At 39.1% G+C, this 18,020-nt stretch overlaps 1 protein-coding gene across 12 annotated transcripts in view; it reads right to left on the reverse strand.

Moving 5' to 3' along the window:
- The window catches only part of ENOX2 (ecto-NOX disulfide-thiol exchanger 2), a 282,694-nt gene that overhangs the window by 36,690 nt on the left and 227,984 nt on the right, over positions 1-18,020 (reverse strand). For all 12 annotated transcript variants that reach the window (XR_003129470.3, XM_025431174.3, XM_049107620.1 and 9 more), the window contains 3 exons: positions 9,560-9,766; positions 4,585-4,818; positions 1,146-1,358 (listed from right to left, as the gene is read on the reverse strand). Coding sequence is in view for 11 of the 12 variants with exons in the window: in XM_025431174.3 (XP_025286959.3) it covers positions 1,146-1,358; positions 4,585-4,818; positions 9,560-9,766 (654 nt within the window). In the remaining variant the exon portion in view is untranslated. The remainder of the gene's footprint in view (positions 1-1,145; positions 1,359-4,584; positions 4,819-9,559; positions 9,767-18,020) is intronic.

The following is an 18,020-nucleotide window of genomic DNA, read 5'->3' on the forward strand; positions in this document are numbered from 1 at the left end:
GAAATATATACAAATATTCTGGTGCTTTTACCTACCCAGTTCAAGAGGAGGGAAACTTAGACATGACTTCTCTGGGAAAGGAACAGTAGGACTAGAGCCTTTTCCTGGGTGGATGTTCACAGTAAGAAAATCCAGAGGTGTTCTTTTTTTTTCTTTACAGCCCTGATTGTATCCTGACTATGAATGATTTAAGGATTTATAGTCCCATGATGCTTGCTACTCTTTTTTACTATTTGTTTTGAGGTCCTAAAAACATGTACTTTCTCAGCCTGGATTCTAGGCCTGTATATATTTTCAATATAAAAATGGAAAATGAAAGAACTCTTCTTTAATCCTAATTATGTGAGTCAAGTGTGGGAAGTAACATATGAGAAGAGTGGGCCTTAGCTGTTTAAAGCCAAATAATAAAGCTATACCCTTATTCTTAAGGTGAATATAGTTCCTTACTCAAAATATGTGTGCAGATAGTTGTATAATAGGCTGAACTAAAAACATCACTTGAGATTTTATTCTGATCTGTCTCATTTAAGAGACCTTGAAAAGGTTTGGAGTAGCACTTCTTTTTGAAAATGGCCATTTTGGTGGCTTCCCATCCCGCCCAGTGTCTACAACATCCAGAAAAAATACAGAAGTAGAAGAAAGTAAAGGGAAAACAACAGGTAGAAGTAGCAAATTTGGTTTCTATTCAATCACCCTGGGAAACATAATTATACTTTCACTAACATGTAGTACCTGAAAAACATAGTATGATAATGATGCAAATCTGAAGCAGAGAAGCTTACAAATGCTGATGCTGCTTCTAACTTTCACAATGAAATACCAAACTTTCCACTGAGGCCTGGGGGTACTTATCACTTACTTTTGAAAACAAGCAAAAGTAAAAGCACAAGATTGTGGCCTAGCTGTCAGTGTTTCTAAGTAGCTGAAAGAGATATACCCAAAAAAGTAAACATAGGAGGTACCCACATGTATCCCATTAAACCAGAGCTCAGGCATTTGACAATATAAGGAGAGCACAGGGCAAAGAAGGGATCCTTGCCCCATGCCACAGGATGGCTCTTTGTAGGCCTGGCTCTCATTCAGAGAATGTGGCACCTAAGTGAAGGGCTCTCTCACCCTTCCACAGAACTCTGACTTCCACTCACATTGAATGAGAATTCCGGACAGGGCCTGCTTAAATTTCTCCTTAGCTTCTTCCATGTCTTTCTCATGGGCAGCTTTCTCGTTCACCAGGCGGCGAACATGGCTGTTGGCTGACTGGATCATGGAGTAGAAGTTGTTGGCACTGCGACGGTTCACCTCTCCTCGCTCAATCCAGGTGAGCAAGGTCTGTACAGCTTCTGAGAATTTGGAATCATCTGAAGAGAGAGGATTTTTCAGATCACTAAATATAACCATGTCTCTATCTACCCAACATGCTGGTAAGGAGGCCGCCATGGCTCATTGAAAGTGCTTGTTAAATGAACTGCAGAGCTTGCCATCAGGGAAATACAAATCAAAACCACAATGAGATACCACCTCACACCAGTGAGAATGGGGAAAATTAACAAGGCAGGAAACCACAAATGTTGGAGAGGATGTGGAGAAAGGGGAACCCTCCTGCATTGTTGGTGGGAATGTGAACTGGTGCAGGCACTCTGGAAAACTGTGTGGAGGTTCCTCAAAGAGTTAAAAATAGATCTGCCCTACGACCCAGCAATTGCACTGCTGGGGATTTACCCCAAAGATACAGATGCAATGAAATGCTGGGACACCTGCACCCCGATGTTTATAGCAGCAATGTCCATAATAGCCAAACTGTGGAAGGAGCCTCGGTGTCCATCGAAAGATGAATGGATAAAGAAGATGTGGTTTATGTATACAATGGAATATTACTCAGCCATTAGAAATGACAAATACCAACCATTTGCTTCAACGTGGATGGAACTGGAGGGTATTATGCTGAGTGAAATAAGTCAATCGGAGAAGGACAAACATTATATGGTCTCATCCATTTGGGGAATATAAAAAGTAGTGAAAGGGAATAAAGGGGAAAGGAGAAAAAATGAGTGGGAAATATCAGAAAGGGAGACAGAACATGAGAGACTACTAACTGTGGGAAACGAACTGGGGGTGGTGGAAGGGGAGGTGGGCGGGGGGTGGGGGTGACTGGGTGACGGGCACTGAGGGGGGCACTTGATGGGATGAGCACTGGGTGTTTATGTTGGCAAATTGAACACCAATAAAAAATAAATTCATAAAAAATAGTGAAAGGGAATAAAGGGGAAAGGAGAAAAAAATGAGTGGGAAATATCAGAAAGGGAGACAGAACATGAGAGACTCCTAACTCTGGGAAATGAACTGGCGGGGGGTGGAAGGGGAGGTGGGTGGGGAGTGGGGGTGACTGGGTGACAGGCACTGAGGGGGGCACTTGATAGGATGAGCACTGGGTGTTATTCTATATGTTGGCAAATTGAACACCAATAAAAAATAAATTTATATAAAAAATAAATGAACTGCAGAGGATGAGGAGCCATGTGTGCGCACATGAGCACATAAGAGCACATGCTGGCAAGCTGAAAGGATGAAAGACCCAAAAAGTAGTCAGATTGGTTGTATTTTCTGAAGCATTTTCAGAAGGAGAATTATTTCTTCTTCCTTTTTTTTTTTTAAAAAAAAGTTTTCTCTACTGATAGTTTACTGATTAGAGTAGAAGTTTACTGATTAGAGTTTTCACATATTGGAAATTTCTTAACCTCCCTGATTGTGTGTGTGTGTGCATGTATATACTGTATGAATTAGCAATGAGAGAACTTCAGAATCCTACAGTCCTATTTTTTTAATAAGGAAAAGTAAATTTGAGTCTTGAGTTTAACTTGAATTTGATAGTAACTTTATCCTGGAACCATGAAATTATAGTGTTGGAGGGAGCCTTAAGAAAGAGTTAGTTATTCAGGTATAAACACTTACATTTTTGACCTTTTATAGCCTCATTCCTGCATTCAGTCCACAGCCCCAGGTTTTTCACTCGGTCCCAGTCACAATCTATTTTGATGTAATTAATTCTATTTCTACATTTCTCCACATCCTGCTTCTCTTGCCTGAGGAACCCTCCAAGTAGATTTCTGCAGCTAGTTAGGAGTTGTTTTCTGATGTTAAAATAGTAGTAGCACAGCTTATCCAAAGCTTCTGGTTCAGCTTCCTGAGATAGGTACTTATAAATTCTGCTGTTAAAGGCTCCTGAGAAAGAGAATCCATTAGCATCCAACTAAAGGCCCCTTCTAGGGCTCCGCATCCCTGTCTAGCCAGAAACCCTTATATCCCTGGAACTGTCTGTCACTGTGATTTGAACTTCTTGCCTCTTGTCATTTTTCAGTGCAAACATGTAATGACAGGTAAACCTCCCCTTTATAGCAGCTTTTTCTTCCACTACTTGCATACAATCTTTATGTTTGCAGCTCATTTTTTTGCATCAGGTCCACATAACCAACACATTCATCTTTAAAAAAATTCAAACCAGCTTGTTTGGTGTCCTATGAATATGATGTTTTACCAATGCTTTCCACCCTTCTAGCTTTTCAAAATGTACCATTATTTCTATGTCTCTACTCTGTGTTTCTCTTCTCTTAAAGGAAGGCAAAATCAATCCAAATGAAGGATTTCTTAAATGTGTGAATGAATCTCTTAGGCTATATGTTACACACAAGTTTGGTGAATGAGACCTATTTGGAAAGCGGAATTAGCAGCATCTTGCTGAGTCTAGAGCACAAGAATCAGGGAAAATTCATACCATTAGATCTGGGTTGGTATCATCAATAAGATCAATAGGACAGCAGCATTCATCCAATAAAATCAACCATACTTGGAGAATGAAAAAGACTGGATTGGAGCACCTAATGCAGGAGCCCAGGCAGGGCAATTAATATTAAATTAGAGTAATGGCTCTGAGAGTCAAGCAGGGGCAACAGAAACACAAACAAAAGGGAGCATTAGCAATGTCTCAAAGTCTCCATAGTCACTAGGTGAAATAAGTTTGGCCATTTTAAGTATTTAAAGAAGTCCTCTTTTGGTTGGTTGCAGCTAAGTCTTTGAGTGATCTAAGAATAGACACAATGATCACTCTCTGGGCTCGCATTTTCTCATCTGTGGAAAGGGAGTTTTTTTTTTTTTTTTTTTTTACCAGAGTTTTCCAGGGTCACATCAACTTCTATCATTCTGATTTAGAATTCAAAACTAACTTGTTATCCACAATGAAATCGGATGCTGACAGGTCCTAAGTAATGAATCATAGCTAAAATTCTCTGATGTAGAAAAGTGGGAAAAAAGCATCTCATCCTCTTATGTATATAGAGAAAAACACCATCTCTTGAGGCAGTGAAGGAACAGAGACACTGGAGTGAGGGACAAGTTTTTTTTGCTTCTTCAGTTACTTGGTATACCTCTCTAATCTGCAAAACTCCAACACAAGAAATGCTTAGGATCCGTGAGCGGGAAATTCAAATTATTAAATGCCAACAACACCAATATATCTATTAAATTTTCCCAAAGAGTTCTTTTAATCACAAAGCCTAAAAAAAAAAAACAAAGCTTAAGTGCTTTATGTACCTTTTAGTTTTTCAGCAACAATGCTGCATTCATGATCTGAATAGTGAACCACTGGTGGTGGGGATGGTGGGTGCAATCTTTCTTCTTCCATCCTTCTACGGTGGCGCTCCTCCCTTGCAAGCATACGCTGTTTGCATTCCCACTCATACAGGTCATCTCGAGCCTGTGCAAAATCAACGTGGAGCCGGCCTGTGTCCTTCTTGTCAGTGCTAGATCCCAGGCGAATGCGATAACCTGAGTGCACCAAGAGGGAGAGAGAGGAGTACAGGTGTAGCTCAATGAACTCTTTTCCAAGTTCAGTGCTTCAGATGTGGTTGCGGCAGGTGCAAGTGACCACATAACCTTGAATTCTCTCCCTACTACTACCAAGGTGAACCATCAAAAGACTTGGAGTATAGTTTCATTTCTGAAAACAGTTTACTATTCCATGGGTTAGGTAAATCTTGTTCTTAGGAATTCTATTCCTCTATCTGCCACCCTATCTCTGGTAGAGGGAGGCTCTATGGGTAATGGTATTAAGAATGAGTCTTATATGGCACCATGGGTTGGAAAGAATGGGAAAGGTAGCCTAAGACTGTGATATCTTCGGATAACTTCAGGAGTGTCAGTCATATCACCACGTAGAATTTTGATAAAATTTAAATGGATCAGCTTGGCATTCTGGTCCCCAAAACTGCTTCTTTGATGTATTTGACAACCTTGAATCACCTGTTTTACTGGGAAAAAATGGATATAATGGGGAGTGGTCTGTAAACCAAGTGATAAATAATTCGGGATCCTTCAAAAAAGAGGCATGTGCTGGTAATATAGTGGTATAAGACCAGGATTTAGAAAACCAGGATTCAAGTCTATACCTCTACTTTTTGTGCCAGCTGTACTGGCCAAGTTAAATTTCTTAACAAAAACAAAAAACATTAATGTTTTATTGATTTTTTTAAGTTTCAGAAGCTTAGCTAGCTGCTTCCACATACGTTTATTTCCCTTCATTCTCAGCATAAGCTTGCAGAACTCCTGCCTTAACTAAAAATACGGACAATATATATGAAAAAATGGTTTTTAAAACCTTGGACATTGGGCGATGAAGACAGAGATCACTGAGAAACATGGAGCAAATGAAGTGATCCCTATGATTTCTCCAGTTTATTACATAGAGAGAGTTTCTAGGCCTCAGCACAGGGAGGGGAACTCAGTCAATCCATGGTGAGATTGAACTAGGAATCCAGGGAGTCTATCTATGGCAGATAGAGTTTATATGGCAGAACCTGGAAAGAAGAAAGTTATACAGAGAAAGAACTTCAGAGATCTGTGTGTGAAACACTCTCTGGAGCTCACAAAGGACTGGGAATAGTTCCTTTCCCCACAGCTAGGGCAGAAAAAAAAGAATATTTCACAGAGTGTTGCCTTAGTGGAGAAAAATGAGCCCTAGACTAAATCCTGCCCTGGTTCTGCTGAACCAAGCTTAAAAAACAAGACCTAAAAGGATAAAAAATTACTTAACTGCATCCCAGAACAAAGTTCAAAGATATTTACAGGAATGGAAAATATCTGGTACCCAACATGGTAAAGTTCACAATGTTTGGTATCCAATAAAAAAAATTACCTAATATTCAAAGAAGCAGGAAAATCATAAGATTTAAAAAATCAGCCAATCTAAATAGACCCAAAGTGATAGAGAATATAATTAATATACAAAGACAGGAAAACAATTACTATAATTGAATTCATATGCTTAAGAAATTAGAGAAAATGTAACTATATTAACGTGTAACAAAAAAGACATAAAAAAGAACCAAAACCAAATTTCTAGAGATTTAAAGTATATCTGAGGTGAAAAAAATTCACCGAATAGGACCAAGGCAAATTAGACACTGCAGAAGAAAAGGTTAATGAACTTGAAAACACAGCAATATAAGCTATTCAAAATGAAATATGGAGGAAAAGGACTGAAAGAAAATGAAAAGAGTAACAGTGAGCTGTGGGACAACTTCAAGGGGCCTTCTACAGTCTAACTGGGGCCATGACTGGAGAGAGGGGAGGGAATAGAAAAAATATTTGAAGAAATAAGGGCATAAAAATGTCCAAATTTAATGAAAACTCAGAGATCTAAGAATTTCAATGAAAGTTAAGCACAAGGAACATGAAGGACATTACACCAAGCACATAATAATCAAAGTTCTCAGTACCAGTAATAAAAAGGACATCTTAAAAGCTGCCATAGACTTAAGAAACATTATGTGCAGAGAGACAAAAAGATAACATATTTCTTTGGAGACAATACAAGTAAGAAGATAATGAAGTAACATCTCAGAGGAAAAAAAAACCTGCTCACCTATAATTTTACATCCAGAGAACACATCTTTCAAAAAGAAAGGTGCAATAAACTATTTTTTGATACATACAAATGCTGAAAGAATTAATCAGGAGCAGACTTGCATTATAAAAATTGTTAAAGGAAATTTAAGCACAGGGAAAATGATACCAAACGGAAATGTGAATACATACCAAGGAAGGAAGAACATACAAAATGTATGATTCCATTTATATGAGACTCTAGAAAATGCACACTAATCTGACAGACAATGGAGCAGTGGTGGTCTGGGGAGAGAAGGGAGGGGTAGGAGAAAGGATTCACAAAAGGAGTATGAAGGAAGCTTTTGGGGGAGGTGGACATGTCCATTATTTTAACTGTAGTGATGGTTTCACAGCTATATGTGTGTCAATAAAACCAAACATTATTTTAGAAATTTGTGAAGTTGATTGTCAATTATTACACTTCAACAAAGCTGTTATAAAGAATAATACCCCTTACCACTAAAACTGCTACACATTCCTTTTATTTTTTTAAAGATTTTATTTATTTATTCATGAGAGAGAGAGAGAGAGGCAGAGACACAGGCAGAAGGAGAAGCAGGCTCCATGCAGGGAGCCCGACACGGGACTCGATCCCAGGTCTTCAGGATCACGTCCTAGGTTGAAGGCAGCGCTAAACCGCTGAGCCACCCGGGCTGCCCCCACATTCTTCTTAGAAAGAGGAAGAATAAATTTCATAAGCACATTTTGCTAGGGATCTTTACAGTTTACAATGCACTCTCACACCCAGTCATCTTATTTGACCATCTGAGCCATGAGAAAAATGGCTATTAACGATTACCTTGCCTATTCTCCTAGAATCATGGAGAGGATCAAATAAGAGGATGACATGAAATGAAAGCATAGTATAAACACATGACAGATATTGTGATGCTATGAGATTGGTATACCGTGCACAATGCCAGCTCCCTAAGATACTCAAACGCCAATAGAAAAAATGGTATTTCTACATTCCCAGCCCCTTTTCTAAGAGATTTTTGTTTGTGTTAACCTCTTTTTTTTTAACATGTGGGAGAACAGCCATCTAATTCAGATTTCTAGCACTTATGAGCTTTCAGGGAGCAGGTTCAAATTTAAAGGACAAAATTTAGTTATTTTCACATCACTGATTGCAATCCCCTTTCCTCTGGAAGCCTTGAGAATGTTTCCAGGAGGTGGTTGTTGCCAGAAAACCGATTTCAGTGATGTTTAGATGGATATCTCCTGAGCAGCATGTCATCTTTTATATACAACTGTTCAGAGTTTTTCAAGACTTTTAAGTTCTTATTAAAATAGTCTATTGTAGAATGCTCTATTATTATTCCTAAGTGCTGTCAAATCTTCAATACATTTTATAGCAGTTAGCAAATGTAATAAGAATATTCTACATCTCAATAGCTAAATTATGGAAGCAGCCCAAGTGTCCATTGATAGACGAATGGATAAAGTAGAGGTAGTATATATATGGAATGGAATATATACAATGGAATATTATTCAGCCATAAAAAGAATGAAATCCTGCTGTTTGCAATGACATGGATTGGGCTACAGAGTATTAGGCTAAATGAAGTAATTCAGAGAAAGACAAATACCATATGATTTCACTCATATGTGGAATTTAAGAAACAAATGAGCAAAGGAGAAAAAAGAGAGAGACAAACCAAGAAACAGACTCTTAACAATAGAGAACAATCTAATAGTGACCAGAGGGGAGGTGGGTGGGGGGATGGAGGAAATAGGTGATGGGGATTAAGTAGGGCACGTGTCAGGATGAGCACTGAGTGATGTATGAAAGTGTTGAATTACTATACTGTAAACCTGAAACTAATAGAACACTATATGTTAACTGGAATTAAAATTTAAAAAACTTAATAAAAAGAATTTTCTACAGCTGCTTCCTCCTCTCCTTCTCTATGTTACCAGCCTACTTATTCAAACCCTCATTACATTTTCCCTGGCCTATTGCAAGAAGAATCTAACTGACCTCCCCTCCTCCTAGATACTGGGGATTCAAAGTTAAATAAGACACAGTCCTTTCCTTTAAGAGGTTCATACTCTGGTCAGGGAGACCAAAGTATAAAGAGACAGTTTTAGCATGGTGCTATAGGTGTCATGCTAGGAGAAAACATTGAGTACTGTGGAAGTACTGAGGAAGGGGTGCCCAGACCAGCCTGGGGCACAGTGGGGAGAGAAGTCAGAAAAAGCTTTCCAGAAGATGTTATGCTTGAGCTGGAGCTTTGGGGTGTGCAGATGTATATATGGCAGGTGAGATGGAAAAGGTAATTGTAGCCAGAGGAGAAATCATATAGCACCATGGCACATTCTGAGAACTAGAATTACCTTGGGGAGGATAGGACATGGTATGTGAGGGAAGAAGAACTGGGAGATAGTGCTTTGAGGTAAGACAGATAATCAAGGCCCTTAGATGTGATGAGTAAGCAGTTTTGGACAACTGAGAACTACCAAAGAACTTTAAAGTAAGAAGTTGGGTGGAACATTCATTTTCCATCTCTGAAGGCAAGAAGGAATATACCATGAAGCCCAAACTTGCCACAGATGCAAATGCCCTGATCCCCAATCTCTGTATTATGCCTGGTGGGCACATCACTCATGACTAAACACCTACCAGAAAGATAAAGGGCTTTGTCCACCATGTATTCCTCAGCAAAGCGAATGTGACAAAAGTTCTTTTTGCTCTTCCGAATAGCAATGATCTCTCCACACTGTTCGAACACTTCCACGATGATCTGCTCTGTCCCATTTTCAGGCAGGCCACCCACAAATACTGTTTTGCACCCTGGTGGTCGTTCTCGAGTTGCAGGAGGTGGAAGATCTGAGTGGATTGCAAAAAGCATTTGAAATTAAGATGTTTGTTTGGGATAGATCTCTTAGAAATCTAACATGTCCCAGAGATAGCCTACGGTCCCCGTCAAAATTTGGCCCAAGAGTACCAGAAACATGTGGCCTCTAAGGCTCTCATCTCTGCTCCACAGCACATGGAAATCATTTTATTCAATGGTTTGGTGACCATGATGTCTAAATGACAAAGACTCAGACCTATCTGTCTGTCCCATCCAGAGTTCTTTAATTCTGTTCTTTACTTTTGTTGTGACAACTCAGATATGCCCATTTTTCAGTCATTTTTGCTAAGAAGATGGTTGAGGGGAAATCCCCTCACTTTAAATTCTTACTTTCTGGAATTCTCAGAACCAAGGTCCCTGAGAGAAAGGTTGTTTAATTCCATTTATAGTTACTAAATTCTCTCTGTTCATGCTTACTGAAAGAACTGTTTCAGAATTAATTTGACAATGATGGGGTAAACATTTACAAAAATATTTATGAGTACCAGAATGATTTGGGTGACAAAGTCAGCCAGACTGTAAACCACCCTTTCTATTTTTTTTTTTTTTTTTTGTCTTTTGATACCAGTGACCTCTTCCTCAAATTTCTGGCTGGAGAGGTGAGGTACAGAGCCAATTGTGAAGCATTTAGAGGGAATGTTGAAAGAAAGCAGAGAAAGTAAGCTCAGCTACGAAATCATTAACTGAAGTGAGATAAATTTGGCTATAGAGAATCATTAAAAACCTACTTAATGAGATGATTCTCCCTCTGCTAAAAATATGCTTTCTACTTACTCATGTTATACATAAAGCCTGCTATATCTGCCAGCTCCTTCTTGCTATTTATATGTATTCAAGCATTTCCCAAGCAAAATTCTAAAGTTCATACCCCAACAAAACAAAGTATGATGTTCAAGGTTTTTTTTTTTTGTTTGCTTTGTTTTGTTTTTTTAGTGTTGTTTTTTTTTCTGCAAGGATTTATTTTGTGTAATCCAGTCCTTCCATTCAGCTCTTTACAATAATTCTCCCAGCTCAAGATTTGGAGAGCTCAACAACTAGTGATTACAGCTCCCATGCAAAAATAAATGAGTTTCACGCCGGGACACCTGCACCCCGATGTTTCTAGCAGCAATGGCCACTATAGCCAAACTGTGGAAGGAGCCTCGGTGTCCAACGAAAGATGAATGGATAAAGAAGATGTGGTTTATGTATACAATGGAATATTACTCAGCTATTAGAAATGACAAATACCCACCATTTGCTTCAACGTGGATGGAACTGGAGGGTATTATGCTGAGTGAAGTAAGTCAGTCGGAGAAGGACAAACATTATATGTTCTCATTCATTTGGGGAATATAAATAATAGTGAAAGGGAAAATAAGGGAAGGGAGAAGAAATGGGTGGGAAATATCAGAAAGGGAGACAGAACGTAAAGACTGCTAACTCTGGGAAATGAACTAGGGGTGGTAGAAGGGGAGGAGGGCGGGGGGTGGGAGTGAATGGGTGACGGGCACTGGGTGTTATTCTGTATGTTAGTAAATTGAACACCAATAAAAAAAAAAAAACAAAAATAAATGAGTTTCACTTGTAGATCAGGCCAAGGTCTCCACTTGACACTTATCTAAGTTGGCAAGCAGATGATTTGGGAGCTTCTTTGGGTATGAGAATTTCTAGCTTCCTCATTCTGCTACCACCGTCTGTCTTATCAGTGTGGCTCAGAATAATCAGGTTCTCGTGTTGCTCTCTTTTCCTCCATTTAGTCAATAAAAGGGGTAAAGGAATTTAGGGAACTTATAAAGTTTGTTGTTTAAAAATTTATGTCATTTTAAGAACTCACTGTATTGGTCCTTTGTTCTACAGGAGAAGTTTAAAAGGAAAAGGAAGATTACCCAGTGAGCAGGAATCTGAAATATCTTAGTCATGGGCACTGGAGTTATTTGATTTTAGCCAGAAAGGGGGAAAATGAGGTCCAGAATCTCTTGAGACTTCTGCTTCTGAGTTTTAAGAAATGGAAGGATTCTATTATCACACTTCCAGTGATTCTCAACTCTGACAGCACATTAGAATCAACTTGGGAGTCAAACAAACAAAAAATTCCTGGGTCCACTCCAATGAGTGATTTAATTAGTCTGGGGTATAGCCTGTGCAGTATTTTTTTAAAGCTCCTCAGGCAACTAATGGTAGCTAGGATTGAAAACCACTGACTTTCTCTAAACTTCTCATGTTATAGACAAAAACCTTAGCTGAGTGAGGTTGAGTGACTCATTCAAGGTCACTCAATTAGAAAGAGAAGGAACATGAACCTGGAGCAGGTAAACCTAGATTTAAATCTTAATAATAGTCTGTAGGATCTTATGAAAATTACATAACCTCTGAGAACCTCATTCTTTCATCTGTAAAATAGGGATACTGTCTTCTACCTTACAAGGATTTTTGTAGGGTAATCAATAATCTGTCTATATTGTAAGTGGTACAATGCCTAACACTTAATAGGTTCCCAACAGATAGCAGTTATTGTAGTGTTTATTAGTATTTACTCTTATAGAACCCGGGTTTCCTAATTACCAATCTGAGGTTTTCTAAACCCTACCACAAGTCTGCAGTAGAGTGGTAGCTTAAGGCCTGGACTTTTAAACTACTAGCTCCTTGCTTTATCCAGATCTTCAGATAAGGTTTGGTTTGGGAAGGAGTCACTCTTCTCAGTAGAGGAATCTACAGCTAGGAAGACACATATGGTTTTGACCATGGAATACAACCCAGCCACTGACTATATAGGTAAAGAATTTTCAAGAGTATCCATACAGTTAGAGCCATGTTTTCAAAACAAGGGCTTTAGCAGAAAATCCTGTTTAGAATCCTTCTGAAGTTTGCTATTTAAGGAATTTGATGGTAAAGAAACTTTTTGTGAAGCAAATGATTACCTTTTTATATTATTTAAGTTTGCTTAGTTAGGTCTACCTTTTGGTCTATTGAGAGACTCTAAAGAATGTCTGGTTACCACCACAGTTAACATATAACACCAACATTTGCAGAATTTAAAATTTCTGTGATGAAGTCATCACTTTATTCAGATGCTGTGATTATTCTGTGGTAACTGCTAAGTAAGAAAGCATAAAAGCCACTAAGAGTAGTGTCAAGAATGCTGGGGATTTATTTATTTTCCTTGGGTAAATGGAGAAAGCCTCTTTGATAGCATTTGCTGAGATAGGTATATGCCACTCAATAAGGCAATGGGCTGTACTGTCTTCCTTAGTACTTGTTCTTTAATTAACAGCTCAAAGCACTTTGTTGTCTGGGCCTGATTTTCTAATCTCACTGAAATACAGTGATCTGGGCACAGCAATGATAACTCCATATGAGAGCAAATTCAAAATCCACCTATTAATCAGGTAATGTGCCAAATTCTTCTAACACCCTAATCACCAATCTGGATAAAGAAGAAGAAAACTTCATGTAACATGACTCAAGATAACTGAGAGTATAAAGAATTTTAATCTCTGGTAATGGAAAAGGAGGAGCTTCTAGCAACTCTAATTACAACTAAGCACCTACTCTGGAGAGCTCTGTTGGGGCAATCAGCATTAAGGTTCAAGTCACTGTTGATCTTTGAGAATTGAGGCAGGGGGCAGCATGGAGGACCTAAAACCACTTGCATGTATCTTGCTCTTCCAAGAAGCGTCACCGATCACTCCACTGGTTTGCCAGAATTTACGTACTGCAAAGTCTTAGAGTTGATTTTATTTGACAGCCCAAGCCTGAAGGTCCCCTAGACAATCAGCAGGGGTCAGGTATATTTTAATGTAATTCCAACTGATTCGAAACAATCAGAAGACTGGTGAACCTTCATTAATTCTCAATTTACCCACTATCTCCAATTTTCTCTATAGAAGCCAGCTGTAGGAACCAAAAGGAGGTTGGCCTATTCTGAAACAGGAAAATGAAAAAATTGTTTTTTTCTGGCTCCTCAGTGCTCCCACGTCCCCATACACAGATAGCAGGTGATATTCCACCATTTATTCCACATTTACTGTTAACTGGATAGTAGACTCAAAATGCAACCTCTCTATGCAAAAGATCTATCAGCTGAAGTAGGAGGAAAACCAGTAGTGTGGTATCCTGAAAGCCAAGTAAAAAAAGCATACCAATGAGTAAGGAGTAATCAACTGTGTCATACATGGCTATTATTTTTTTTTAAATTTTATTTATGCCTGTATTTTACTTTACACTATGCTTTTCTTTTTTTTTAAATTTTTTTAATTTATGATAGTCACAGAGAGAGAGAGAGAGGCAGAGACACAGGCAGAGGGAGAAGCAGGCTCCATGCACCGGGAGCCTGATGTGGGACTCGATCCCGGGTCTCCAGGATCGCGCCCTGGGCCAAAGGCAGGCGCCAAACCGCTGCGCCACCCAGGGATCCCCATACATGGCTATTAGGTAAATTAGGAAGAGAATTGAGAATTGACTACTGGATTCAGTATTATAAAGTCACTAGAGTTCTTAAACAAGGGGCATTTTGATAGAGGTTGGAGCAGAAACATAAATGAAGAAGATTTAAAAGAGAATTGGAAAAGAACTGGAGTCCCAATAGTTCATTTTTGCTTTTGTTTCTTTTGCCTTCGTGGATGTATCTTGCAAGAAGTTACTGTGGCCGAGTTCAAAAAGGGTGTTGCCTGTGTTCTTCTCTAGGATTTTGATGGAATCTTGTCTCACATTTAGATCTTTCATCCATTTTGAGTTTATCTTTGTGTATGGTGAAAGAGAGTGGTCTAGTTTCATTCTTCTGCATGTGGCTGTCCAATTTTCCCAGCACCATTTATTGAAGAGACTTCTTTCTTCCAATGGATAGTCTTTCCTCCTTTATCGAATATTAGTTGACCATAAAGTTCAGGGTCCACTTCTGGATTCTCTATTCTGTTCCACTGATCTCTGTGTCTGTTTTTGTGCCAGTACCACACTGTCTTGATGACCACAGCTTTGTAGTACAACCTGAAATCTGGCATTGTGATGCCCCTAGATATGGTATTCTTTTTGAAAATTCCCCTGGCTATTCGGGGTCTTTTCTGATTCCACACAAATCTTAAAATAATTTGTTCTAACTCTCTGAAGAAAGTCCATGGTATTTTGATAGGGATTGCATTGAACGTGTATATTGCCCTGGGTAACATTGACATTTTCACAATATTAATTCTGCCAATCCATGAGCATGGAATATTTTTCCATCTCTTTGTGTCTTCCTCAATTTCTTTCAGAAGTGTTCTATAGTTTTTAGGGTATAGATCCTTTACCTCTTTGGTTAGGTTTTCCTAGGTATCTTATGCTTTTGGGTGCAATTGTAAATGGGATTGACTCCTTAATTTCTCTTTCTTCAGTCTCATTGTTAGTGTATAGAAATGCCACTGATTTCTGGGCATTGATTTTGTATCCTGCCACGCTACCAAATTGCTGTATGAGTTCTAGCAATCTTGGGGTGGAGGCTTTTGGGTTTTCTATGTAGAGTATCATGTCATCGGCGAAGAGGGAGAGTTTGACTTCTTCTTTGCCAATGTGAATGCCTTTAATGTCTTTTTGTTGTCTGATTGCTGAGGCTAGGACTTCCAGTACTATGTTGAACAGCAGTGGTGAGAGTGGACATCCCTGTCTTGTTCCTGATCTTAGGGGAAAGGCTCCCAGTGCTTCCCCATTGAGAATGACATTTGCTGTGGGCTTTTCATAGATGGCTTTTAAGATGTCGAGGAATGTTCCCTCTATCCCTACACTCTGAAGAGTTTTGATCAGAAATGGATGCTGTATTTTGTCAAATGCTTTCTCTGCATCTAATGAGAGGATCATATGGTTCTTGGTTTTTCTCTTGCTGATATGATGAATCACATTGATTGTTTTATGGGTGTTGAACCAGCCTTGTGTCCCAGGGATAAATCCTACTTGGTCATGGTGAATAATTTTCTTAATGTACTGTTGGATCCTATTGGCCAGTATCTTGTTGAGAATTTTTGCATCCATGTTCATCAGGGATATAGGTCTGTACATCTCCTTTTTGGTGGGGTCTTTGTCTGGTTTTGGAATTAAGGTGATGCTGGCCTCATAGAACGAATTTGGAAGTACTCCATCTCTTTCTATCTTTCCAAACAGCTTTAGGAGAATAGGTATGGTTTCTTCTTTAAACGTTTGATAAAATTCCCCTGGGAAGCCATCTGGTCCTGGACTCTTGTGTCTTGGGAGGTTTTTGATGACTGCTTCAATTTCCTCCCTGGTTATTGGCCTGTTCAGGTTTTCTATTTCTTCCTGTTCCAGTTTTGGTAGTTTGTGGCTTTCCAGGAATGCGTCCATTTCTCCTAGATTGCCTAATTTATTGGCATATAGCTGTTCATAATATGTTTTTAAAATTGTTTGTATTTCCTTGGTGTTGGTAGTGATCTCTCCTTTCTCATTCATGATTTTATTAATTTGAGTCTTCTCTCTCTTCTTTTTAATAAGGCTGGCTAATGGTTTATCTATCTTATCAAGATAAGAAGCTTTTGCACAGCAAAGGATACAGTCAACAAAACTAAAAGACAACCTACAGAATGGGAGAAGATATTTGCAAATGACATATCAGATAAAGGGCTAGTTTCCAAGATCTATAAAGAACTTATTAAACTCAACACCAAAGAAACAAACAATCCAATCATGAAATGGGCAAAAGACATGAACAGAAATCTCACAGAGGAAGACATAGACATGGCCAACATGCATATGAGAAAATGCTCTGCATCACTTGCCATCAGGGAAATACAAATCAAAACCACAATGAGATACCACCTCACACCAGTGAGAATGGAGAAAATTAACAAGGCAGGAAACCACAAATGTTGGAGAGGATGCGGAGAAAAGGGAACCCTCATACACTGTTGGTGGGAATGTGAACTGGTGCAGCCACTCTGGAAAACTGTGTGGAGGTTCCTCAAACAGTTAAAAATATACCTGCCCTACGACCCAGCAATTGCACTGTTGGGGATTTACCCCAAAGATACAAATGCAATGAAACGCCGGGACACCTGCACCCCGATGTTTCTAGCAGCAATGGCCACGATAGCCAAACTGTGGAAGGAGCCTCGGTGTCCATCGAAAGATGAATGGATAAAGAAGATGTGGTTTATGTATACAATGGAATATTATTCAGCTATTAGAAATGACAAATACCCACCATTTGCTTCAACGTGGATGGAACTGGAGGGTATTATGCTGAGTGAAGTAAGTCAGTCGGAGAAGGACAAACATTATATGTTCTCATTCATTTGGGGAATATAAATAATAGTGAAAGGGAATATAAGGGAAGGGAGAAGAAATGTGTGGGAAATATCAGAAAGGGAGACAGAACGTAAAGACTGCTAACTCTGGGAAACAAACTAGGGGTGGTAGAAGGGGAGGAGGGCGGGGGGTGGGAGTGAATGGGTGACGGGCACTGGGGGTTATTCTGTATGTTAGTAAATTGAACACCAATAAAAAATAAATAAAAAAAAGAAAAGAACTGGAAATAGTAAACAGGGCTTTTGTACAGAAATGCAAACTCCTCTCTTAAATTTCAAAATGTTGGAATTCCTCAGGGCACTCTGCTTGTTTGTCATCTTTTCTTGATCTGTATAATCTCTCTAGTGCTCTTCGTCACTATTACACTTTCAAATGATGCAATATTTCAAAAAGGATAAAGGGTTCATAGGGTTCACTAGTACTAAAAGTAGCAGAGAGAGAAAGTAATTTAAGGGGTAAAAATTGTCTACTGGCCCTAGTACCCAATATTTAAATGAAAATGCATTAAAGTGATGAATGATTAACTATTGTTTTAATTTCAGTATCTTCCAAGTGGAAATGTTCCAGGAGAAGATAGGCTTGCAGTTAGGCTGGAGGGTGATACTGGGAAGCAGTTGAACTTGACTAAGGGGTGGGTAAGTGGCAAGTAGAAATGATGGATTGAAGACAGTCACATGAAGCATACCAGTGAAAGGCTTCTGAAGTCAGGAGTTGGACTTGGCATTTGTGGGCAATGGGAGCCCCAGGACTTTTGAGTTCTATATATGTAACAAGCACATGGATGAAGTGTCAGGTGGGAGATAGGGTAAGGAATTGATGGTAAAGATACTTTCTAATGAAGCAACAAGACAGAAGCAGATTTGATGGGTGCATAAAGAGACTGTGAGAGTCTTTAAATTACAGGACCTTATTGCTGAGAGGCCACTGAGTGTAAGAGAATATACCAGAGGCAGAGGCAGA

This window comes from Canis lupus, chromosome X (assembly GCF_003254725.2).
Source record: "Canis lupus dingo isolate Sandy chromosome X, ASM325472v2, whole genome shotgun sequence".
In the NCBI taxonomy this organism is placed as follows: Eukaryota; Metazoa; Chordata; class Mammalia; order Carnivora; family Canidae; genus Canis; species Canis lupus.